Source organism: Aulostomus chinensis, chromosome 4 (assembly GCF_037954235.1).
Source record: "Aulostomus chinensis isolate RoL2024-O1b breed Wild chromosome 4, RoL_Achi_v1.0, whole genome shotgun sequence".
NCBI classification, from domain to species: domain Eukaryota; kingdom Metazoa; phylum Chordata; class Actinopteri; order Syngnathiformes; family Aulostomidae; genus Aulostomus; species Aulostomus chinensis.
In genome coordinates this window covers 1,886,580-1,908,936 of record NC_141323.1, presented here as the reverse complement: position 1 = coordinate 1,908,936, position 22,357 = coordinate 1,886,580, and the positions used below count along the sequence as shown (strand labels likewise).

Sequence of the window (22,357 nt, the reverse complement as noted above, 5' to 3'; positions counted from 1 at the left end):
GTTTTGGAAAGACATACCAGATAATACAAAGAGAGGAACTTGAACCAAACATTCTACATCAGGGCTGTCCGCAATCACTATTTGTGATGGTCTCTTTTTTTTTAGATGTAAAATATTCTTTAAATGTTTAAGATTCCTTATAATTAATTATTTTTTTCATGATATTATCAGATTGAGGACACTTTGTGCTGGACATAATTTTAGCGCAAGTGAGGTAAGGGGTTAATTTTAGGATTTGGCCACATTTGCAGTGAAACAATTAAATATGTATCAATGCATAGTGCAAATAAATGAACCTTGGGATAACGCATATGTGATGCTTGTATTCACACCGTGTCATGCTATGGGTAAACCACACCAAGGTTACGCACCAAGGACTTCAGAAGTAACATACATTCTGACAAATGACATTTTTCTAATTCTTGACACTTATGATGCCAAAGAGGGTTAAATGTTATTGAACATCCTTCAAGGGCACCACAGTGACAGTAATCTCTTCCATAATTGTCCTCTGAACAGCTACATTCCTATGTTCTGTAATACAAATGAGTAACGTGAAATATGAATGTTTATAAGCTTGCATAACTTTCATCCATCCATCCATCCATCCATTTTCTATACCGCTTATCCATTAAGGATTGCAGGGGTGGGGGCTGGAGCCTATCCCAGCTGACTTTGGTTGAGAGGCGGGGTTCACCCTGGACAGATCGCCAGTGCCAACACATATAGACAAACAATTCACACTCACAGCCACACCTACAGTCAATTTACAGTTGCTGATTAACCTAACTTGCACATCTTTAGTGGGAGGACGCCGGAGTACCCGGAGAGAACCAATACAGGCACAGAGAGAACATGCAAACTCCACACAGAAAAGCCCTGGGCTTGAAACCTTCTTGGTGTGAGGCGACAGTGCTAACCACTGCACCACTGTGCCGCCCGCTTGCATTATTTGTGAAAACAGAATGTTTCCACATCTTCCCTTACTTCCCTTTTTCAGTGTGAAATCACTGACATAAAAGTGTTTCAATGCAGTGAAATAAATCAGACTCATGGATTAGCTCCTTAGTCCCCTTTTCTCTGAATACGTCAGTGTTGTCAATTGTCTTACTTCTTCATCGTACTCTTCATATTTCTTCTTCTTCATCATCCCATTGGCAAGGAACTTCTGGCTCTCTGCGTCATCATTGTCATCCATGAACTGACTGCAGGAATCAAGAAAAAGGTTAACAAGATTTATACATTGTTTACATTATGATAATACATTATAAACTAGATCATATATCATAATAACTCAAAATATTTTTAAGGCGCTGAAGCTACCTGGTTGTGTAATTGAAATAGTTTTGGATGGATGGATGGATGGATGTGTCCTCTACCCTCTGAAATATTCAACCACCTGCTGCATACACCTCTGCCTCTACAGATGATGCTAGCACCACGAGTGCCTAAGGCAGTGGTCCCCAAATTACGGCCCGCGGGCCAGATATGGCCCGCCTCCATATTTGGCCCGGCCCCCTGAACAATACCAGAGATGCATTTTGATTTTTTTTTCATATGTGTATTTGTATTTGATGATAAAATTGATAACTAGCTATGAACTATTTTCATTAATAACTATTAAGGTGTGTTCACTAGGGCTGCAACGATTAGTCGACGTTGTTGACAAAAATCGATAATAGAAATAGTTGACAATGAATTCCATTGTCGACTATTGTCGCCAGACGCGTTTTTGTGAGGCATCTCACTTGATTATAATCTCTGCTGAGAGTCGCTCATGCACAATAGCTTCTCTGTCTCTGAGCGGTAACATACAGGAACGCGGCGTCAACATCAGGTACGCGCACCACAACTTCGAAAGATTGGTGGCATTTTAGCCTGGATACGGCGAATAAAAAGACTACTTGCAAAGGTTGCAAAGCAGACCGTGTGTATCATGGCGGTGATGAACGAACATTTAAAGAAGCCCGTCGGGCAATTGAACGAAACGGAGTCTGACTCGCCTCGGTGAGATTCAAGTAACATTAAGCCAGTACGGTTTTTATGACATACATTGTACATTTTATAAGCGTATTCTCGCTACAAAAGAGAGCTCTAGCGTTATGCCAGACTGTGACTGGCAAACGTATTTCAAATTAATTAATGTTCAATAAAAGATGTGCTTTTCATTGTACCCATCTTTCTTGTTTATTATCATTTGCCACATAATTAAATCAACTTCATGCTAAATTTAAGAAAAAATTAATAATTATCCGATTAGTCTACTAATCGTTTCAATAGTCGGTGACTAATCGACTATTAAAATATTAGTTAGTTGCAGCCCGAATGTTCACACCAAACGCAACGCGAATTTTCACGTCGCTTTATTCGTGCGAATTTGATCGCTGGATCAATATGTTTATATTGGCGAATAAAGCGAGGCGAAAATTCACATTGCCGTTTGGTGTGAACACAGTCAGTTAGTTACTATTTCATACACACATAGAGCGTGACATTCTATTCCACCCTTCTGCAGTCTGTGCCCCTATCCAGCAACCCCCAGAAAAAAATCCTAGACCCGAACCCAGAGAGGGTTATTTGGTAGTGTCATTATATATTTCCTGACTTTTTTTCTGTGAAGAACCCAGAGAGGGTTATTAGGTTGTGTGGCTTTCTGGAAAACAATACATTTTTAAGTTTAGGCAACCCCATGATCGTCGCACTTTTTCTGTTACAAACTGAAAGGGGAAAGTTATGTGGCCCTCACAGAAAAAGGTTTGGGGACCCCTGGCCTAAGGGTAGCACTGCTAACTTTTATTTTAGCTAAGTAACAGGCCCCTGAGCAGATGATTTCAAAAGTAGGGACTTCATTTTCAAATGACTTAGCATATCCTTAGCTGCGCCCCCCCCCCCCCCCCCACACACACACACACACACACACTCAGATAAGTCGATGACGCAAAAGCAAATATTGATATATAAGGAGTGCATCAAGACACTTGAGCAATTTAGTTTGCCTCGAACAAGCCAACCAATGGTCTTAATTGCTGACGAAGCACAGGAAAGGCATTGCTACATCTCTCCGGACATTCTTTCTTGTTTTTGATCAAACGTGAATAAACTCTCTTAAAAGTTAATCTAGCTCAATCAGCAGTCAATTCCTCGCTCGCGCTCTATCTGTAATCCAAACATAGTCCAGACAGATCATCCAAACAGGCTGGCATTTCCTTAAATGGAATCAATGATATATGGATGAATGGCTATATACAAGCTGGTAAATATGCTGTTCAAAAGAACAACACATTCAGTCTTTGCCACCTAGAGTTATGTGGAGCAGGAAAACTGTAATTCCATAAAAAGATGTCACGTTAAGACGCACTCAAATGCCAGGTGTGAACTCAGTGACCCCAAGTTCATGCTAATACCATGTCTAAACATGGCCTCACAGCCTGATCAGTAATCAGTCTACCATATTTGCAATCAAATCTGCCAGAGGCAACAACATTCTGTGGCCATAAAGTAAGGAGTTTTGCAGAAAAGTTGAAGCTACATAGGACTTCAATCTCAATATCCATCAATTAAATGAATAATTCATGACTCAAATTTTTAAGTTTGTGGTGATCGCGTTTACCAACCTGTCAATGGTGGCCTTCTCAGAGTCAATGGGCTCTGTGTAGCGGTCGTCCAGGCTGTCAGTGCTGTCATCGTCAGCCTCTGTGGAGACTTTCCTTAGCTCCATACGATCCACAACACTCGGCATAGTGGTTCTGAGCAGGACGACAGGAGGAGGAGTCTGAGTTTAGGGTTCACGGGTAATATGGCACTTCTTCTTTAACTTCTGCCAGATTCTGTTATTACCTAAAAGAGAAGGAAAGATAAATTTTTAGTGCATACTTTGTATGTATGTCAGCCAGATCTTTAACAGTGTGTGTTACATTTAGCATTGCTACCTGCCAAAGAATTCTCTTGAACAAAAACCAACACTCCTAGCACAACAACAGGAAAGACAACTGATTACAGGCCTGAAGATGTAGTACAGTATGTCTTTGTTGGCCTCCGGAGTCATTGAGCCTTGATGAAGAACATGTCTCCAACACACGTCCTAACCCACAAACGAGTCCAACTCATTTCCTGGAATGGATGGGCTGTTTATGTTACCTTAAAGAGGAAAGCTGAGGTATGATGTAACACTGGCGCCGCTCATACAGCTTCATGATGACTAGCAGGGCTGAAATTCTGTTAGCTTCCATTTTGCACCACCTTGATTTGTAATATCAACAGCCAGATTTTGTTTATGATGTCTCTTACCAGGCTTAATTAAACGCAAATGATATCTTGTCTCTAAAGATATTACAAGACACTGGTGATGTGTACATACTGGTGGCTGAAGTAAAGTCAACAAACCCTGAAACCAGGTCAGGGATCCAACCAGTTTATGAGCCATCAAACGTATGCTTTGTTCATGTATGAGCCGTCATCACTTAACACTGAGGTGCACACCCACATGATCCATCTGTGGCTTTTAAATTACATAAGAAAGGCATCAAAGTGAAGCCTGTATGAGTATTAATGCAACATGAATCATGCTGCAGGCTGACACTTTCATTAAGTAGAGCGATCTCTTGATGATTGCTCTACTGAAACTCAGGAATATCAGCTAAATATACGTTGCTGGCTCTTTCTGCTCTTTCTTCCGCAGTCAAAAAAGTTGTAATGTAGGAGGGGAAAAAAACGCCATAAACTGAGCAGAAGAAAACTATTTGTCAGTAGCTGAAAGGCGAAATACCTTTTTTGACGCTTTCATCCTACATTACTACCATACATGAAAAATGCCCACGGTCTAACTTGTTAAGCAACCGAAGGAAGTGGCTTAACATCAGGGTCTTTGCATCACAACAATGTTCACAGCCAAGAGGCCAGGAAACACTTTCCAGTTTGCTGCAAACAATGTCAAGAGGTGTAAAAACTCCATCATGGTAACCCCCTGCCCAGGCCCCTAAGCAGGCTGACCTGAATTGGTTTTACCTGAAAGACTAGACTTTCTCTTGGATTAAGTTTTTGCTCTCTCTCTCATTGATCTTGCTCTTCGGAAGCAGGCCGCTATGAAACCTGATATGTTTGAGCCAACAGAGCTTACGCGCGTACATTACCGTTAAATACCATATCACACACACACAAGTACAGCTAATCTCTCAGTGTCGCTGTCTGAGTGAGAAAACGGAGAACGGCTTTCACTTTTCATTGCCAAGAGGATTAACCTGTCTCAATGTGTTAACCTCACTTATTCTCCAGTCTAATGCAGTCCTTGTTACAAACATAACTTTATTAACAAAACACACACTTGGCAGAGCGCCATACAGCACACATGCTTTGACATGGGATGAAATTTGTATAGCTGGGATTAACTGCAGTTCACACCTGTAATTAACAGGATGAGTGTAAAACATAGCATTGTAGGAATTTTCTTCCCTTAGTTGCATCTACCTTTATTGAAATAAAGACATTTGTATATAGCTACTTGGACACATTCAAAGATCCAAGAGGCCATCAGCTTACTAGAGAGATCCACATAAACTGGATGTGGACAGAAAAAATGATAACACACATACGATTTTATGATGCAAATTAATCCACCATGCCTGTTGAACATGACCTGTACGTCTTACGATGCCATCAGATGCCTTTTCGGCTGCCCATTTGAAGTGTGAACACAGTTACATAATGACTTTGTCTCACAGAATGTGTGGCCCAAATATGGCCCACATCAATGATATAACAGAACCGCAAGTGCCAAAATCATTTGCCCTGAATTTGCAGTAAGAATGTGGTGGCTAAGATTTTTATCACAACAGTTTCAAAATAGATAGTGAGAGGAAATATATGCAACTTAACATCCTGCTTCACAAAGTCATAGACATAAACAAAAAAAAACTAGAGCTGCGAGCTGGTTTCATACTGAATTTTGCTCATAGTCACTAAATTTAACAATTACACAAATTCCTCAGATCAACAGACGTGCAACCTTTTTTTTTGACAATTTCGATTTACAAAATATTCGACAGTCAATGTGTAGTTCAGATCAATAAAATGCCCTTTTTCTTATGTTCACTCGAATACAGAAAAGCTGAGAAAAACTATTCGTACAATCTAGGCTTTTACTTCTACAGTAATAATTGTGTGATGCATCTCTAATAAATCAGTTTAAAACCTTGTTTCCTCTTTAAGTAGCTCATACATCTTCCACCCAAACAAAGTCTTGCATCAGCCAACCATTTGATTGTTAAACTCTTTCTGCAGAACACACTGAACTGGAACCATCAGCTCAAACACACCCTGCTGCAGCCAGAATACACATCGGGACAAGGCTTTTCCCCAAAACAAGACTTTCCAAACTTTCCTGTTGCAAAGTTTCCTTTTCAATCTTATTTTCTTATCCAATTTTCATTTGCAGTATGATCTTTTCCCCCCAGAAAAATGGGCATACTCACTTATACAAATGCTCCTCAAAATGATACCTTGAATGTTCCTTCTTTCTTTTTAGAAAAATAAAATTGAGAAGGAAGACTGAATGGCACAAGAGCTACAGCTCTTTAGTAACTCAGGTGAGAAAGGAGGCTTTTAAAAGCAAAGAGGGAGGGCCTCCATCAACCAATGAGGATAAACACAGGCCAGTCTGGCCCCTCCTTTGAGAACCCCAACCCCCCAATACACACACACATGCAGGAACATGGACACACACAGCTGCCTCAAGAGAAAAAAGCAAGGACAAAGCAGGGACAGTGGCATATATATGTGGCATATATATATATATATATATGTATATATATATATATATATATATATATATATATATATATATATATATATATATATATATATATATAAAAAATATCATTAGGGGAAATCACACAATAAATGAGTAGGAAATTATGCAATTTTATTTATCAATCTAAATCTCGATATATATATTCACAGGAGGAGAGAAGTTTGTATGTGATGAGAAACAGGCATCTGAGCTGTAACATCCCCAGGAAGTTCAAAAGCACCACGCTGAATACCCTATCAAGCACTGGCACCCTTAAATATCCACAGCCACTTAAAAGTGTGATCACATGACATGTCACCTGACCAGACAGTTTATACAGGTACAACACGCATATAGACACATGGGATGGTCAAGGCCACACAAAGTTGATTACCATGCCTCAATTCACCTGATCGTTACTACACTGCCTCGTCTGTACCAACAACCCCCCGCCCCCCCCCCCCCCCCACACACACACACACACACGCTTGTTTGCACACAGAGATGCCAGTGCCATGGGCAACTGTCAGTGCTTTCGAGGTAGGCTGTGCCATTGGCTGACCAATCCAGGGACAGCATGAGTGATGCTGCTGGACCCAAGGTCAAGTACTTGTCAGTGATGAGATTTTATCTCAGGCCAGTTTGTGATGTGCTCCAAACTCAACTATTCTCAACTGAGGGCCATCAACTCAAATGTCAATGCTTACTTATTTGATTTTGAATAGGTTTGGGCTTTTCACAACACATACAGGATCAACCCCCAAGGAGAATAACAACCCCCAATTGTTTGACAGTTTGTTTAGCCTCCAATATATCTTCAATACAAGTTTTTTTTTTCAAAGTTCTGCTTTCATAATTTTGACTGAAATAAGCAGCTAATGTCTTGGGGGAAAACTATTGTACAAAAATACAATGAGAACCAAATGACTGCTAGTGAGCAGCAAGCTGGTGAGCAAAGTTGAGCAATGTGTCTCCAAATAAATGGTAATGTTGCTTGTTAGCTCAACATATCCAATTTAAAGCTGCTGCAATCTCAACGTGTTTAAGCTGCCCCCAAAAGGAAAAATGTATGACCTTACACACATTACAGTAAGTTATGTTAAAAGTTTCTTTTGAACACCTACAACTACAACAAACATTCATTGAGATTTTAATGTAATTCAAGCAGGTACTATTTCAGTAAGTCACAGTTGTTATTTCATATGTTAGCGGCTATGGTGGAACAGAGGCCAGTGTTGCTCCAAGTAGCCATTTTGAGCTAATGTCAAAAGCTACAAATGATTGTAACAGTGTAGCGAATGGTCAAAGAATTAGTAAAAAGACTACATAAAAGTACTTGATATAATGTGAATTTTACTAGCCAAAATTAGCTTCGGCATAAGTGCTAGCTAAGGCGGTAGAGCGAGCACATTGGTAGTAGTAACACTCAAGTGCCATGAGTTGAGCAAAAAAGTACCTTTTTGTTCATTAATTGAATGTTTCATTTGTGTAAGGGGGGTGTGCTTCTTCTTTCATCAAATTTGTATTTTATCCTACAGCAGCTATAAAGCCCAATTTGACTTGCTCTGTACTTGATGCTTCTGTCAAAATAAACATAGAATCTGTTAAAGCAGCTGGTTGTCAAGTGACATGGTGTGGGTGTACAAACATAAACACACACACGCGCGCGCGTGCACGCACACACACACACACACACAAAACCACACACACACACCAAATGTCAGTAAATGGAAGCACAATTAAGGAAGATGTGTTCATTCAATTTGCAAAATGCAGTGAAAGCAAAAATCCCAGCAACTGTGAATTGTTCAAGCAGGATCTCCTCTATAGCTGGAGGGACATTCCTTAAATGGCATAACAACTCCATGAAGTGTGTGTGTGGCAGTTTCACACATACGTTCTCAGCCAATCAGCTGTGACTAGAAAGCTGTTTCTGAGCCAATCCTGCCATGTACCAAACAGGGAAGAGGTTAAGATCGGGGGTTGGGGGCTACTGACTTCAGAGTGGTGCAGCAGCAGTACTGTTGCCAAGCAAGTTTGAATGTGTTTTCTGTTGCTTTGACACATTGATAATCGCGAGTTTTTTGTTTGTTTTTTTAGACTGCTGGATCTGTTCTGTTAAGGTCCCCCTCCTCTCCCCCCATACACACAGGTAAAGTGTGACGTGCACAATAAGCTGATCTTGTTCAACATACCAGCAATGATGAACACTGCACGACTACACATGTAGCACCTTTCTTGTTACGGAGGCTTGATAAATTATGTTCACAAAGTAAAATGAGCCAGTTTGTGACATGCAGTTTCTTCAAATGATTCCTCTGTTGCCAGTTTTGTTCAATGTCAGAGTGAAGAGCAAAAAAAGGTAGTTTTAGTATTTTTGAAAAGTTGTTTATGCCAAATGGCTAAGCAAGGGAGGCAAATGAGTCTATAACATCACATTGATGCCTGAATTCTAAAAACTTATTCATGCAGAAATTATGGAGTTTGAAAATCACAAAATGATCTACTGACAGTTATGTAACAACTTAGAGGGGTGCGCCATCAGTTTTACCCATTCACATCTATTTACTTCTATCCTTCCATCCATTTTCTTCAGCTTATCCTGTTAAGGGTCGTGGGGGGCCTGGAGCCTATCCCAGCAGCTTTCGAATGAGAGGTGGGTTCACCCTGGACAGGTCACCAGTCCATTGCAGGGCCAACACATAGAGACAGACAACCATTCACACTCACACTCACACCTACAGTCAATTTAGAGTATCAATCAGCCTCGTCGCATTTGCATGTCTTTGGACTGTGGGAGGAAGCTGGAGTACCTGAAGAGAACCCACGCAGGCACAGGGAGAACATGGAGACTCCACACAGAAGGATCCTATGCCCGAGCCGGGAACCACCGTTTTTCCCCATTTACTTGAGTTATAGTCACCCTTTACTTCTGGCAAAAAACCCTGAGGATTATTTTAGTTTGACTTTTAGATATCACATTTGTAATAGTAGAAATTGGTAGGGTTGTTTGGAAAAAATGGTAGAAAGTTTGCATGCATTTTTGAAATTAACAGGTTTGGCTTCAGCAGGACTTGGCAAACTGTACACTGCACTGTTGGCTACTTATGCTTTATCTGTGGCATTATCTGGATAAATATGGAAGAATATTGTCTCAAGTCAACACGGCACATAAGGAAACCAACTTGTTCTTTGACAAGTCTGGTTCTTTGGAACAGAAAAATTTGGAAAGTCCCCCTCACACACGCACACACACACACACACACACACACACACACACACACACACACACACACACACACACACACACACACACACACCAGTGTCCCTTTACCCTTTCAGTTTCTTTTCACTTTACGGTAAATATTGACAACGTTCACGAGCTCTGTACCCACCTGTCTACAGTGTGGTTACAATCATTACCCAAAAGTTCATTATACTACTTTTTTGTACACAAACATATGCAGAATGGTAATTTGCATATTGAGTAGAAAGTGCATAGTATTTGGATTTGGGAGAAGGAAAAAGGTTTTAATCAGTGAGCTTTTGAAATGCTGGATGGGGGATTTTGTTACTTTCAGACACAGCCAGGCTAGCTAGTTCCAGAATTTCTGCTCAGATATAGGCAGCATGTTTATATTTAGTGTAAAAAAATGGTATAATTAGACCTCATTCATGACATCCTCTAACATGTAATTTTTAGTTTTTACTCTCTTACCCCTTGATTTAATCTTAAAGTCAATAACCTAAGCCTGCTCGCTTGTAATTCCTGGTTCCTGATATCTATTGCGTGTGTGTGTGCCTCCTGTAACTGGCAAACACCCAGGCTTGAGGAGATGTTGACATCAAGTGTTACAAGAGGTACACACTGCATTGTTACAAAAGGCCAACATGCTTTGCTCTTTGAAATATTGACTATATTCTCCAGCTCTGTACCCACCTCCGTCTACAATGTGTGCCTTTGTGTAACACTGTAATTTGTATTTGAAACGTCTCCTCTTACTGGCAGTGTTCACCTGCAAACATAGATGAATAAATTTTTGCTTTAATCACTTTTATTCTCCACCCCCCATGGTCTCATTTAACACTTCTCATTTTCCCCCCAATGTAGTAAATTTATGTTCTGTGGGCCTCAATGTGGAAATTTCTAAACCAAGAGCTTAACACTGTGTGCTGACATCAACCAGTAAACAAGAAGCCAAGGGGGAGGTTTCCATCCTGGATCAAAGGGTTGTTAACCTCTGTTTTGACCAAAACATCTCTCACGGTCATGGACAATAACATACACCTCTGTTGACCGTATGGGGTCAATCACTCCCACTCGTATTCCCTTTCAACTTTGTATTGCAGCCAACAGTGAGAGATCATTAAGAGCTGGAATTTGAAGGTCTCTAAATTAAGCCTATACCTTTCAACCGCAAGAGGGTGACTGGAAAAACCACACACACTCTCCCTGTAAATCATTAGCCAGATGAGGTCCAATCTAAGCCCAAATACAAAACAGAACATTCTTCTTTTGGAATGTTTTAGAATTAGAAGACAGACATTTCGAAATCATTACATTTAATGTATATCACACAAATTAATAACTTTCGAAACGCGTGAAAGTGTTCGGGCCTCTTAGAATTTCACAGGTGCCAGGCAACAGCTATTTCTGGCTCCTTCGTGTGAAATTTTACGACTATAAATTTGTTTGCTTGCAGGCGAATGCTATAAGATATACGACATCATTTGTCATTGGTAGAAAGTGATATAATACAGTCATTCAGTTGAAATAACAAAGCAACTGTAATGAAGAAATGTGGATGTATTAATGTCGTTGTTGGAGGGAAATTGACTTCCAAAGACAAATGGACTTACAATAACAAAAATGCGCATATGCTAAATCCATCTTTGATACAAGGTTAAAGCAAAAGTTTGACTTCGCATGATGCTGTCAAAAGGAAGCAAAATCTTTTTATATCACAGCCAAATACCTCTATTTTTGGTATACATGGGAGTGATTTTAAATGATTTTTCCTGCTCCTGTCTTTTTAAAATAGATACACATCATGATGTATTGTAGATTTATGGTCTTGCAGTCTAGGGATTATTGCACAATTGCTGCACCATAATAATATTATGTAGTTTCGCACCCCTACAACCAGCCTCTCTAACGTTCAACATTATGAACCTTCATGCACCTTAAGGCTTGTTCAAATATTTTGTACCAAGGTGTTAAGAGAAAGTGATTGATTATCTATCTAATGTAGGGGTGTAAGTGCAGAATTGTTTCTTGGCGAATAGCAGGGACCCAACTACATTTGAACTTGACTTAATACATAATATTCTAAGACAGCATTGTGAGACCTTTAAGTGTCACCCAAAAAAATTATACTCCTGTTAATGTATACAAAGGAATGCAGAATGGTAATTTGCATACTGAGTATTAAATGCATAGTATTTGGATTTGGAGGAAGGAAAAAGGTTTTAATCAGTGAGCATCTGAAATGCTGAATGGTGGATTTTGTTACTTTCAGACACAGCCAGGCTAGCTAGTTCCAGAATTTCTGCTGATATTGGCAGTATAGTTCTATTTAGTGATCAAAAATGGTATAACTGGGCCTCAATCACAACATTTTCTTACACACACACACACACACACACACACACACACACACATATTTATTTATTTTGCCAGTTACAGGAGGAACAAAATAGATGTCAGGGGCAAGGAGCTACAAAAAGCCAGCTTGCTTTGATCCCTGCCTGTGAGACTAAATTGAGGGTTAAAAAAAAGTCCTTGACTGTGTAAGAACAAAGTTGCGCATAAGAAATACATGAATGAGGCAAAATTGTCTGATTTAGTTCTAAAGCAAGAGTTTCTGTCTTTCCCAAAATACCAAGGCAGTGATAAAGCACAATGGTACCTCATTATCACCACTGTAAATAAGAGAAATAGTAATAGACAGTTCAAGCATCACACTGCTGTGTGAGGTCATCATAGTCACTGTGTGTGAGCCTGTCCTGGCAGCCGCTCTTATGTAAGAGCTTCAACCCAAGCAACCTTGGCATGGAGTTAAACATGTCATGTAGCACAGATTTACACCTGCTGCTTAGGCTGAATATTTAACAGCCATGTCCTTAGACAGAAACTGGTGCAGCTACACAAATACAACCACACATAACTCACACATCTGAGTGCAAACACTCTGCCAGATGAACTAGCTGTGCGGAAGCACAGATAGTTAGGAATTTATTTGTGGCTCGTTGAGACAACTCCCACCTCCCATTTCCACGCCGTGGCCATAAAATATACAAGTTGGAAGAGTGCAGACTATGACACCATGATAAAGCCCTCAATTAACATCAGGAAATGGTGAGAAATCAGATGCTGCCGTTCTCTTACTTGTTCCAATTTACATTCGATCTAGATATCCTCCCTTCCAGGAAAGTGGAAGATTTGATACAGACATTGCCATCTGCCCTCAGATGTACAGTACAGCTGCACATCGTAACTCTCCAGCTGAACATTTGACTCCTGCAACATACGTAGTGTTCTTGGAAATTGTTCTAACTAGGACTATCATTCATCCTCATTACTGGAACTATTATAGTTCACATCACCAATAAAAACTTTGTCAAAGTACTTTTATATTATTATATCATATATCCTAGCAAAAATAGGAACAAATGTTTACAGACATTCAGTCATTTCAAATAGTGTTCCCATAAGGTTCACTTTTCACAAAGGCAAACGCTTTAACTGCTATACTTTTTTTGTAATTGAATATTTGACCTATAATTTGTTGCCTCAACCAACACATCTGGAAACACAATACAAATTCCAAAAGAGTATAAGAATACTGCACGTAATATTCTCAGAACAAAATACTTTCTAGCTGGATTCCCAGCTGGCAAACTATGTTTTTTTTTTTTTACAACAATACCATCTGTTCAGTGTCATTTTTGAGTGGATCAATGAATGTTCAAGATGGGCTGTCTGGTGGGATTCACAGGACAGGTCAGGGCTCTTAAAGAAATAGCCTTCATTCAGATGAGTGTGTAAAATGTTTCACTGCTGAATCTTACAAATCTGACTATTGATTGTACTTATATTTTTGTTAACATTTACAGACTCTGGACTCGTTGCTACATACAGTAGCACCTTTCTACCTTAGCGAGTATCAAAGAGCTTCATGATGTTGTCTCATTCACCCATTCTCTCTCTCACACACACATACACACACGCACACACACACACTGATGGATGAGGCTGCCATGCAAGGTGCCATCCTACACATCAGGAGCAAATATGGGTTCAGTATCTTGCTCAGGTACACTTTGACATGATCACCAGGGGAAGTGAGAGTTGAACCAGCAACCCTTTTGGTTGCTAGACAACCACTCTACCTCCAAGCCATGTCCTTTGAACTGTGCAAATGACTGGACTTCTACCTCTTTGCCAGCCATGGGTTTGAACCCTCTGGCTGTAATCCTGTGTACAACCTCAAGCTATTCAAATAAAAGACTGTTTGGGAACATTTCTCTGCTTCCTGTATGATGCCTGCATGTGAGCTTTTTCCCTGTAGTTTGCTTTTTTTTCTTATTTTCCAGAATCCAGAAATCCAGAAATTTCGTACATCACATGAAAAGCCAGGGAACACGAGGACTAACACTGAGAAGACATAAATGGCCAGCGAGCTATGAAGCTAAATAAAGTACAATATTCCTCCAGTAAGATAAACGAGGGAAGAAAGGACTTCTTAAGAAGAAATAAGAGGACACGTAAATCAAAAGGAAAGGAATAAAAACAAAAACAAAACATAAAATGAATACTGTTCAGATCAAGCAACAAAGCAGGAATTCACCCCAGAATTTTATTTTGCATAAAGGTCTTTGGAGCTTACAAATGTTTTTTCCTGCGGTATTCTTTGTGACTCTAAAATGCAGGGAGAGCCTGCCACATATATTTAGCTCAAAGCTAATAGCGACAGCTTGCGACAGTAAACTGGCCCCCAAAAAATCAATTTACAAACTCTCAAGCGTAACATTTAATCCACATCTTCCTTTTCAAGCTGCATATTCAGTAATCCACAAACACAGAAACGAACTATAACACTTCTTACCAGTTTGGTAAAGCCATGAACGAGCATGGGTACGTGTGAACGAGTGGGCTAAAGTGCATGCGCTGATTTGCCACTTTAGTCCATACTCATTCACAATTGCATCTAACTGGAAGTGTTCATTCATAGCTTGTTTTTTTAACCCAGCCAAAGTGTTACAGCCGAATAAGGCATATGTGGATTATATCCGCCAGTGTGCTTGAGAGTTTTATAACTTTTTGACAGTTTTGCTGTTTTTAGTAGTCAGTCACCATTAGCTTGAAGCTAAACTTGTGTGTCTGGCTTTTTCTGCGGTTTGGAGTGACAGAGAAGCATTGCAGGAGGAGCAAAACAAAACATCATTGATCTTTTTTTTTTTTTTTTTTAATACCTGAAACGTAAAATACACATTCTTGGGTGAGTTAAGTGGACAGCTCTGAGGATGTGTTCCAACTTCATATCAAGTTTTATATTTTGCTACTGTAATGTCTAAAGAACAGTTGCATTAGTCTGAATCAGAATATCTGACAGATGAACAACAAACCTCAAGAAGTTCAAATGTCAGAGACCAAAAAGAAAATATTGACAAAAACTCTGACATCATCATTGTCATGTGATTTAGAAGCCAGTTCACCTTGAGCAAACACAGTATTGGCCTTTTGTACATAAGCTTGGTGTGTCCTAACCTTGTTTGTGACCTGTTCTTGTCAGATCCACTCTCCGCTTATTTAATCTGTATTGATCTGCAAGCTCTTGTGTGCTGATGACGACCGCGGCATCATGACTTGTAAAAACTTTTAACAAGCTCAAGGGGTTTTTTTTCCTCGACTTGAGTTGGAGGAGTGTGAACACAGAAGTCAGATTTTTTTTAAATTTCATTTTATGTCGAAGTGCCAAAGTAGATGTCTTACTTTGAACAGTCAAAATTCAGGAAGCTCAACCTGTGCTATTTTTTGTCCAGCATGAAAACGCTAGTCCAAGTGTAATTTGAGAGCATACAGCCCTTACTTTTGTCCAAGTGTCTCAGCATGTAAAGTCACCTGCACAAAGATATCATAGATGTCAAGCATGGTGCAGCGTTCCACTTCAACTGAACACTAAATTTCAAGATCAATCTACTCATGTAAGGAAGAGTGTGTCCATTCAAATTGACCAGTACAAATATGACACACAGGACTCTTCTGACTGCTTATTTCAAGATATCAGATGACTGCACTGACAGGGTGTAAAGACATTGCCAAATTCCAAATAGCTCACTTTCCTATTAAATTTTTGCATTTAGTAAAACACTAAAACAAAATAATTTAAATCGAAACAGATTGATTTCAGATAATTCTGTGTCCAAAAACAGTAATTCAGTATAAATTACAAAGTATACGGTATGCTCACTGTGCCAACGTTCAACCAACGATTCATCCAAACAGTAATTCAGCCTTTTGGAGACTCACATAAAAGTATCTTGAGATATGGAAGACATTTTTCTTCCCCGCTGCAGAAATAACCAGCCATGTATATTTAGCTTAAAGCAAATGGAGACTGAGAAAAAAAAATGTAATTATATAACTTTAACCTTCTCTGACATCCAATCATCAAATGCTCTCCTCGTCACTGAAATGTTAAAGTAAATATCAGCCCATACCAATTTATGGCTGATAAATCTTTTTTTTTCTTACAAAAAAATAATTTAGACTCTTTCAGAGGCTTTGCTAAACTTAACTTTCCTGATGTAAACAGCAGTCGTAATCCGTAAAGCATTTTGTAGTGTGAACAAAGTGTTCAAGCAGCTGTGTCTGCAAACATCCCTTTATGTTTATGGGATCGTAAGCAAGCTGCTGAGCCCCTGCTGCTGACCTCTGACCTTTTACCACCATGTGGTGGGAGAAAAGAAGACAGGGAATTTCCCTGCAAGCATATTACAGGTATGTCCCTGCATGTGTCCTCAATGCACATCGCCAGTTACTGCAATAAAAACATGTCCCCTTTAGGTTGAGCGTGCCGCATGTTAAAGTTTCAATTGAATGTGATGACAGAGCTTTGGAAATACGCCACACACCCTTTATTACACAGCTTTACTCTGTCTTTGTGTAAGTGATATCCACTTCTTTGAAAATGACACTTCTCACAGTTCATTCACACTCCTCGTTACATCAGTCAGCACCAGCGGCACTCCAACCCCAGGAGGCTGTGATCTACATCAGGGCTTTTCCATACTCATGTGCTGGCTTGGCTGGGCCCTGTTTGACTCAGCACATCAGCACCGGTATGACAGGTATTTTCATTACCATTACAGCCAGGCTACCTGCTCATAAGTGTGTAAAACCATACTTCAAACTAAAAGTGTAATTTCAAGCAACCACAAACAGGTGTTTGAGCTCACTAAGTATATTTTGCAGAGGGAGCCAGCCATGTATATTTAGGTTGAAGCTTATAGTGCTCAGTAGCCACCAACTATAACCAACAGCAAAAACACGATAAATTCTCAATGGCATCATCAAGTATTATCCACATCCCTTCATCATTTCCTACAACCAGTTATCCACAAACACTTTTGTTTGAGCAACAAACAAACAATAATCATTCCAGTCTGACGCACGTTTACAGTCGCGCCACATATGACCAACTGGTTCATCCAATCAGCCAAGCCTTAGTTAGTTGATGATTTTTGATGGGGAAACTCTAAATATTCTCAAGCTCCCATCTACATTTCATTGTGCTTCGCTAAATGGTGGTCAGCTAGTCTCTGGTGGTCTAATGCTGTTTTAGATTTGATCTAAGAAGTTAGAATTTCTGTTGAAATGTTGCTACAATTGCTGTAAGTGCAAAAACCCATAAGAGTGGTGCTGTCAAGAGTGTTTTTTTTTTTTTAACCCTTGCCCAGTATTATACTGGAATGTGGTCAACTCAAGTACGATGTCACTCCCCGTTCAAAGTTCCAAGGTAAATTGAACATGCCATCAGCTCCTTAATGCCCACAGAGAGGAGGCTCTGACACTGGGGAGGATGGCAAATAAGTACATTTCCCAAAGAGTGTTTCTAAAATGGCAGATACATATTTAGTAAGCGACAAATATTATAAAGTAAAATCACTCAATTTTTTTTTAAATTGTGATACAGGGGCACAGAAAATCTGAGCTTCAAACCACAGAGAAAGACTCAGTAAGGAGTTCTAAAAGCAATAATAATGATAATAATAATAATTTCAATTTATATAGCGCCTTTCACCACACCCAAGGACGCTTAACAATAACACAAACACAAAAATAAACAAGAAGACAACAAATTTAACAGGCGAAGGCCTGGGAGAACAAGTGCCTCTTCAACAAAGATTTAAAGGATTCCAGGGTTTGGGCCTGGCGGAGATGTATTGGGAGTAAGTTCCACAGAGTGGGAGCTGCCACACTGAAAGCCCTGCTCCCAAAGGAGCATCTACTTGTGCGGGGGACAGTGAGGAGACCGAGGTTAGCAGACCGCAGGTTCCGTGAGGGATGGTGAACATGAAAGAGGTCAGTTATAAACTGAAGGGCCAGTGCATGCAAAGATTTGTAGGTGAGGATGACGAGTTTGAAGATAATCCGGTATTTGACGGAGAGCCAGTGCAACTGTTTGAGGGTGGGGGTGATGTGCTGCCAGGGTTTGGTGTGGGTGAGAACCACACATGCACATGTTGAAGCCTGTCCAGAGTTTTATTGGTGATCCCATGGAGGATGGCATTACAATAGTCCAGAAGTGAGGTGATGAAGGTGTGTATGAGGGTTTCAGCAACAGAATCAGAGAGTGATGGCCAGAGTCTGGAGATGTTTCTGAGGTGGAAGAGGGAAGATTTGGTGACAGAATTAATGTGTGAATCAAATGAAAGGGTTGAGTCCAGGATGACACCAAAGTTGCGGACTTCCGTGGACAGAGAGGTGGAGACACCATCCACTGAGAGGACAAGATCCGCAACGAGATCCGAGAGTTAGGAGCAATGGCAATGACTTCTGTTTTCTGGCTGTTGAGTTGGAGCAGGTTGGTGGTCATCCAGGATTTTATTTCATGCAGGCAGTTGATAAGAGATCGCCGACGTCACATGCGACCTCCCAGTCCATTGTCTTCAAGCTGTTGACACCTCGTTACTTTTGTCGCGGCAGCCGTTAGTGCCTCACCCCGATTTGGGGGAGGGAAGTCACCGACGCCTAAAATTGTGTAGTGTGAACTGGGCTTTAAAAGTATTTTTCTCTGGTCTCCAGCACAGACCTGAGTTGGGTTGAGTCTTACAACATTCGCTTGTTTGAGCAGAGAAGTGGGGCGTCAGGGTTTCGACAGCAGTGAGAAGACATCGCCACAACCCGTGTTGAGGCAACTCAGACGCAGTGTGGCCAGACTGGGGAGATGGTCATCATTGGCACAACTCATCTTATCATGGCTTCAGACCACTGGAGCAACAACTACACAGACACACGAGGAGGTCATGATACTAGCTTCATTAATTCAGAGTAAACGAGCAAAGCAGCTTAAGGATGTGTTCTTCTCAACAGCAGCACTGCAATCTTTGTACAATGGGTTTAAGAAGTTAATGTGGAGTAATGATTCATTTTACATTTTGCTGCATTATTAAAGATGCTGTCTGTGGTTATACTTTAATTCTCTGCAAGTACATGAGCATCCCGTGCCATAAATTTCATGATAGGGTGTAGATCCTTCTGCTGCTTCATTTTCCATAATTTCTTATTCAGTTCTTGAAAAGAAACTTTATGGAACCTCCTCATTAGCTGTAAGCGAGCATGGAGGATGGTTGCACCTTGTTAGTGTCTGCATTCATACAACCTCCAACACAGAAGTTTCCCACGTTCCAGTTGTTCATGAATGCAGTAAATGAGCAGTTAGTCAATCATTCCGAGATAATTCCATTTTACAGACATGTGTCTTTAAACCGGAAGATACATAAACTGACTTCAGACATAAAAGTTTGTGAGTTTTCTTCATTTCTCCTGCACTCTTGATATTATTCAAGAAAGGTAAAATAGTAAAATTGTTTCTTTCTATTATACTTCTTGTTTAGTCAGGTTTCCAGAACCAGAAAGCAGTTCCTCTTTTAGGTTACACACTGAAGCAGATCCTATGGAACTTGTGCAGAACGCCACGCCAATTGGGGGCCTGCTGCAGCACAAACATGCCAGAGTCATTTGATTCCTAAGCGTATTATCTATGTATGTTAGTCTGACTGTGAAACCTCACGCTGAGGGGCTCTGTGGTAATAGGTTATATACGGTAGTCAGACAGGCAATGGCAGAGACTTAATTTACCCTAGAGATAGGAAGTAGCAAAGAACAAAAATACTTAGTTACTGTCATAAAATAGAGGGCAGAGTACCTGATCACTCTTTAACATGTAAACATTAGTTGCCACTTGCCAAAATGTATGAAGGAAAAAGGGGAAAAAATCAGCTAAAAGTTGAAAAAGAAGAATAGAGAAGAGCTACTGACATGCGCCTGTGGAGAAATGTATCTCGTGTAGTTTGTGCTGGAGAAGAATAGGTTTCCAAAAAGGACAATGCTATTTTAAAGCTTTTCGAGTACAACCAGCTCAGCAAATAGGCTGAATCATTGCTGCTACTTTTACCAGTCTTTCTTTTCCTCAAGTATCTGTGTTACTTGAATGACGAATGTGAGTACTTTAGCCTGGTTTTCCTGGCTGAATCTTTGTTTTTACTGTCACTCTGCAGTATGTGCTCAGGGTTTGGGTGTGTTGCTTAAAATCACTTAAAGCTGATGTAACACAAGGAATGGGTAAAAATGAGTATTAAGAGCACCGAAAATTAAAATATATCATGGGAAATCCCACATGATTCAGCTGTTATTTTGAAATCCAACAGAATCGAAATGAGGATAGCTTAGATTTTACAATCAAGGTAAGAGAGGGGGTGAAAAAGACATTATTCTGTGGAAATTGTCCTATACAAACACTGAAATTTTTACTATTACCTAGTCAAGTTAAAGTGATGCCAAAAGACAGTAATAGTGATCCAGCAGTAGCAACAGCAGAAGCAGCTTGGCAACAGTTTGCTCCAGTGCCTGCAGCCATAACAGTTATGAGCTCTCAGTGAGGCACTCAGCGTGCTACTGTCTGCTGTTACATAAACCCACGATTCATATTCCATTGCTTATCTCGATCTATCAACAACAGACAACGGCACTTAGTTTAATTGATTCACACACACGCGCGCGCACACACACATCCTCAATGAAACCAGGACACACACGATGCTCGCCTTTGTGTTTTCTCCCAGTAAGCGCACGCAAGAACGTAGTAAAGGAAAATGTACTTTTTAAGACAACTGAATAACAGTAGTTGAACATGCGTGTGTGTCGTGTCGTGTGTGTTTCTCTTTATTGCGTCACTCACTTGTGTTCTCACTCATCAATGTGCGCGTAAAAACATTTCTTACAAATAAAGACGCGCGTGTTGGCGCTGCTTTCTGTGGAGGCAACACCCTGCAGGAAGCGCTGCTCCAGAGCTTCACTTGGTTTGGAGAAGGTGAACTAACATGCATGGAAAGATAGAGACAAAGCTTCAGAACCCTGTTGCTCTCATGCAAACCGTCTTTTATGTCTTAGAATTATGCTTAAACCTTGCAGGAGCAGTCAGATAAATAATCCGAATTGGATAATCCGTTTCCAGAGTAGCACATGGAGGAAGAGAATGAAAGAGCTAATCCCATGAAGCACTGAAGGAGTAAAAGTAAAAATCAGATATGTGTTAAGAGGTCTCACCTAGTGATGAAGTGTTGCAGCTGGCGGAGGAGGAGGCGGACTAGTGAAATCTAGAGATGGAGACCTCTCCCATTTAACAAGCAAGGACTCAGTGGAAATTTCCATCTGCCATGTGATGATGGCAACTCCTGGAGCGTCGTGTTACATTGCTGGGGGGCTCCTTGTTCTTGTAATGACCCCCCTCTCTAGGTCAAAAAAAGGAAAAAAAAAAAAAAAAAGATCGCCAAGAGCACCACCCCTTGCTGCTTGACAGTAGTGTGGTTTAGTCCATTGAGGTTCCTCTCTTATCTCCAGATATTCTAATCAGCGTACGTATTAAAATACAGGATAAAGGCTAAAAGAAAGAAATGTTTTTTTTTATGATTGTGAGATTTTTAGTGACCCGTTTTTTGTTTAAATTGCTGGCCACCTTGTTGTTAAACCCGACCTCCTTCCGCTGCAATGATGTTTTAGGAGCAAGTAGAGATTTGAAACATCAATTGACCTAATGATCTTTTTAAAAAGTGCAAGAGTAAATATTGCACTAATTGTTTTATTGATTTGATTACCATTGTTCAAATCTGAAACACTGAACTTAGAATGTGTTGGTTAGTTATGTAACAGCGTGGTAAATAAGTCTTGTTCCCTTTCCTATGCATAAATTAAAAAAAGGGTGGAGCCATTAAGGGAGGCGACCAGGAGAAGCCTTGCAAAAATTGAAACAAAGACCCTCATAAATAAATAACATGAAAATAAAAAAA

The 22,357-nt window shown here is 40.2% G+C and overlaps 1 protein-coding gene across 5 annotated transcripts in view; it reads right to left on the bottom strand.

The window, feature by feature from the left end:
- Positions 1–21,759, bottom strand: part of slc38a4 (solute carrier family 38 member 4) — a 47,128-nt gene extending 25,369 nt beyond the window's left edge. For 2 of the 5 annotated variants that reach the window (XM_086201001.1, XM_086201006.1), the window contains exons 1-3: positions 6,468–6,563; positions 3,615–3,837; positions 1,112–1,205 (exon numbers count right to left, since the gene is read on the bottom strand). In XM_086201001.1, the coding sequence (XP_086057127.1) occupies positions 1,112–1,205; positions 3,615–3,739 (219 nt within the window). In that variant the 5' untranslated portion in view covers positions 3,740–3,837; positions 6,468–6,563. Of the gene's footprint in view, positions 1–1,111; positions 1,206–3,614; positions 3,838–6,467; positions 6,564–21,617 lie in introns of those variants that run through there. The other 3 variants (XM_086201002.1, XM_086201004.1, XM_086201003.1) reach the window with 3 other exon arrangements.
- Between the last annotated feature and the right edge of the window lie 598 nt (positions 21,760–22,357).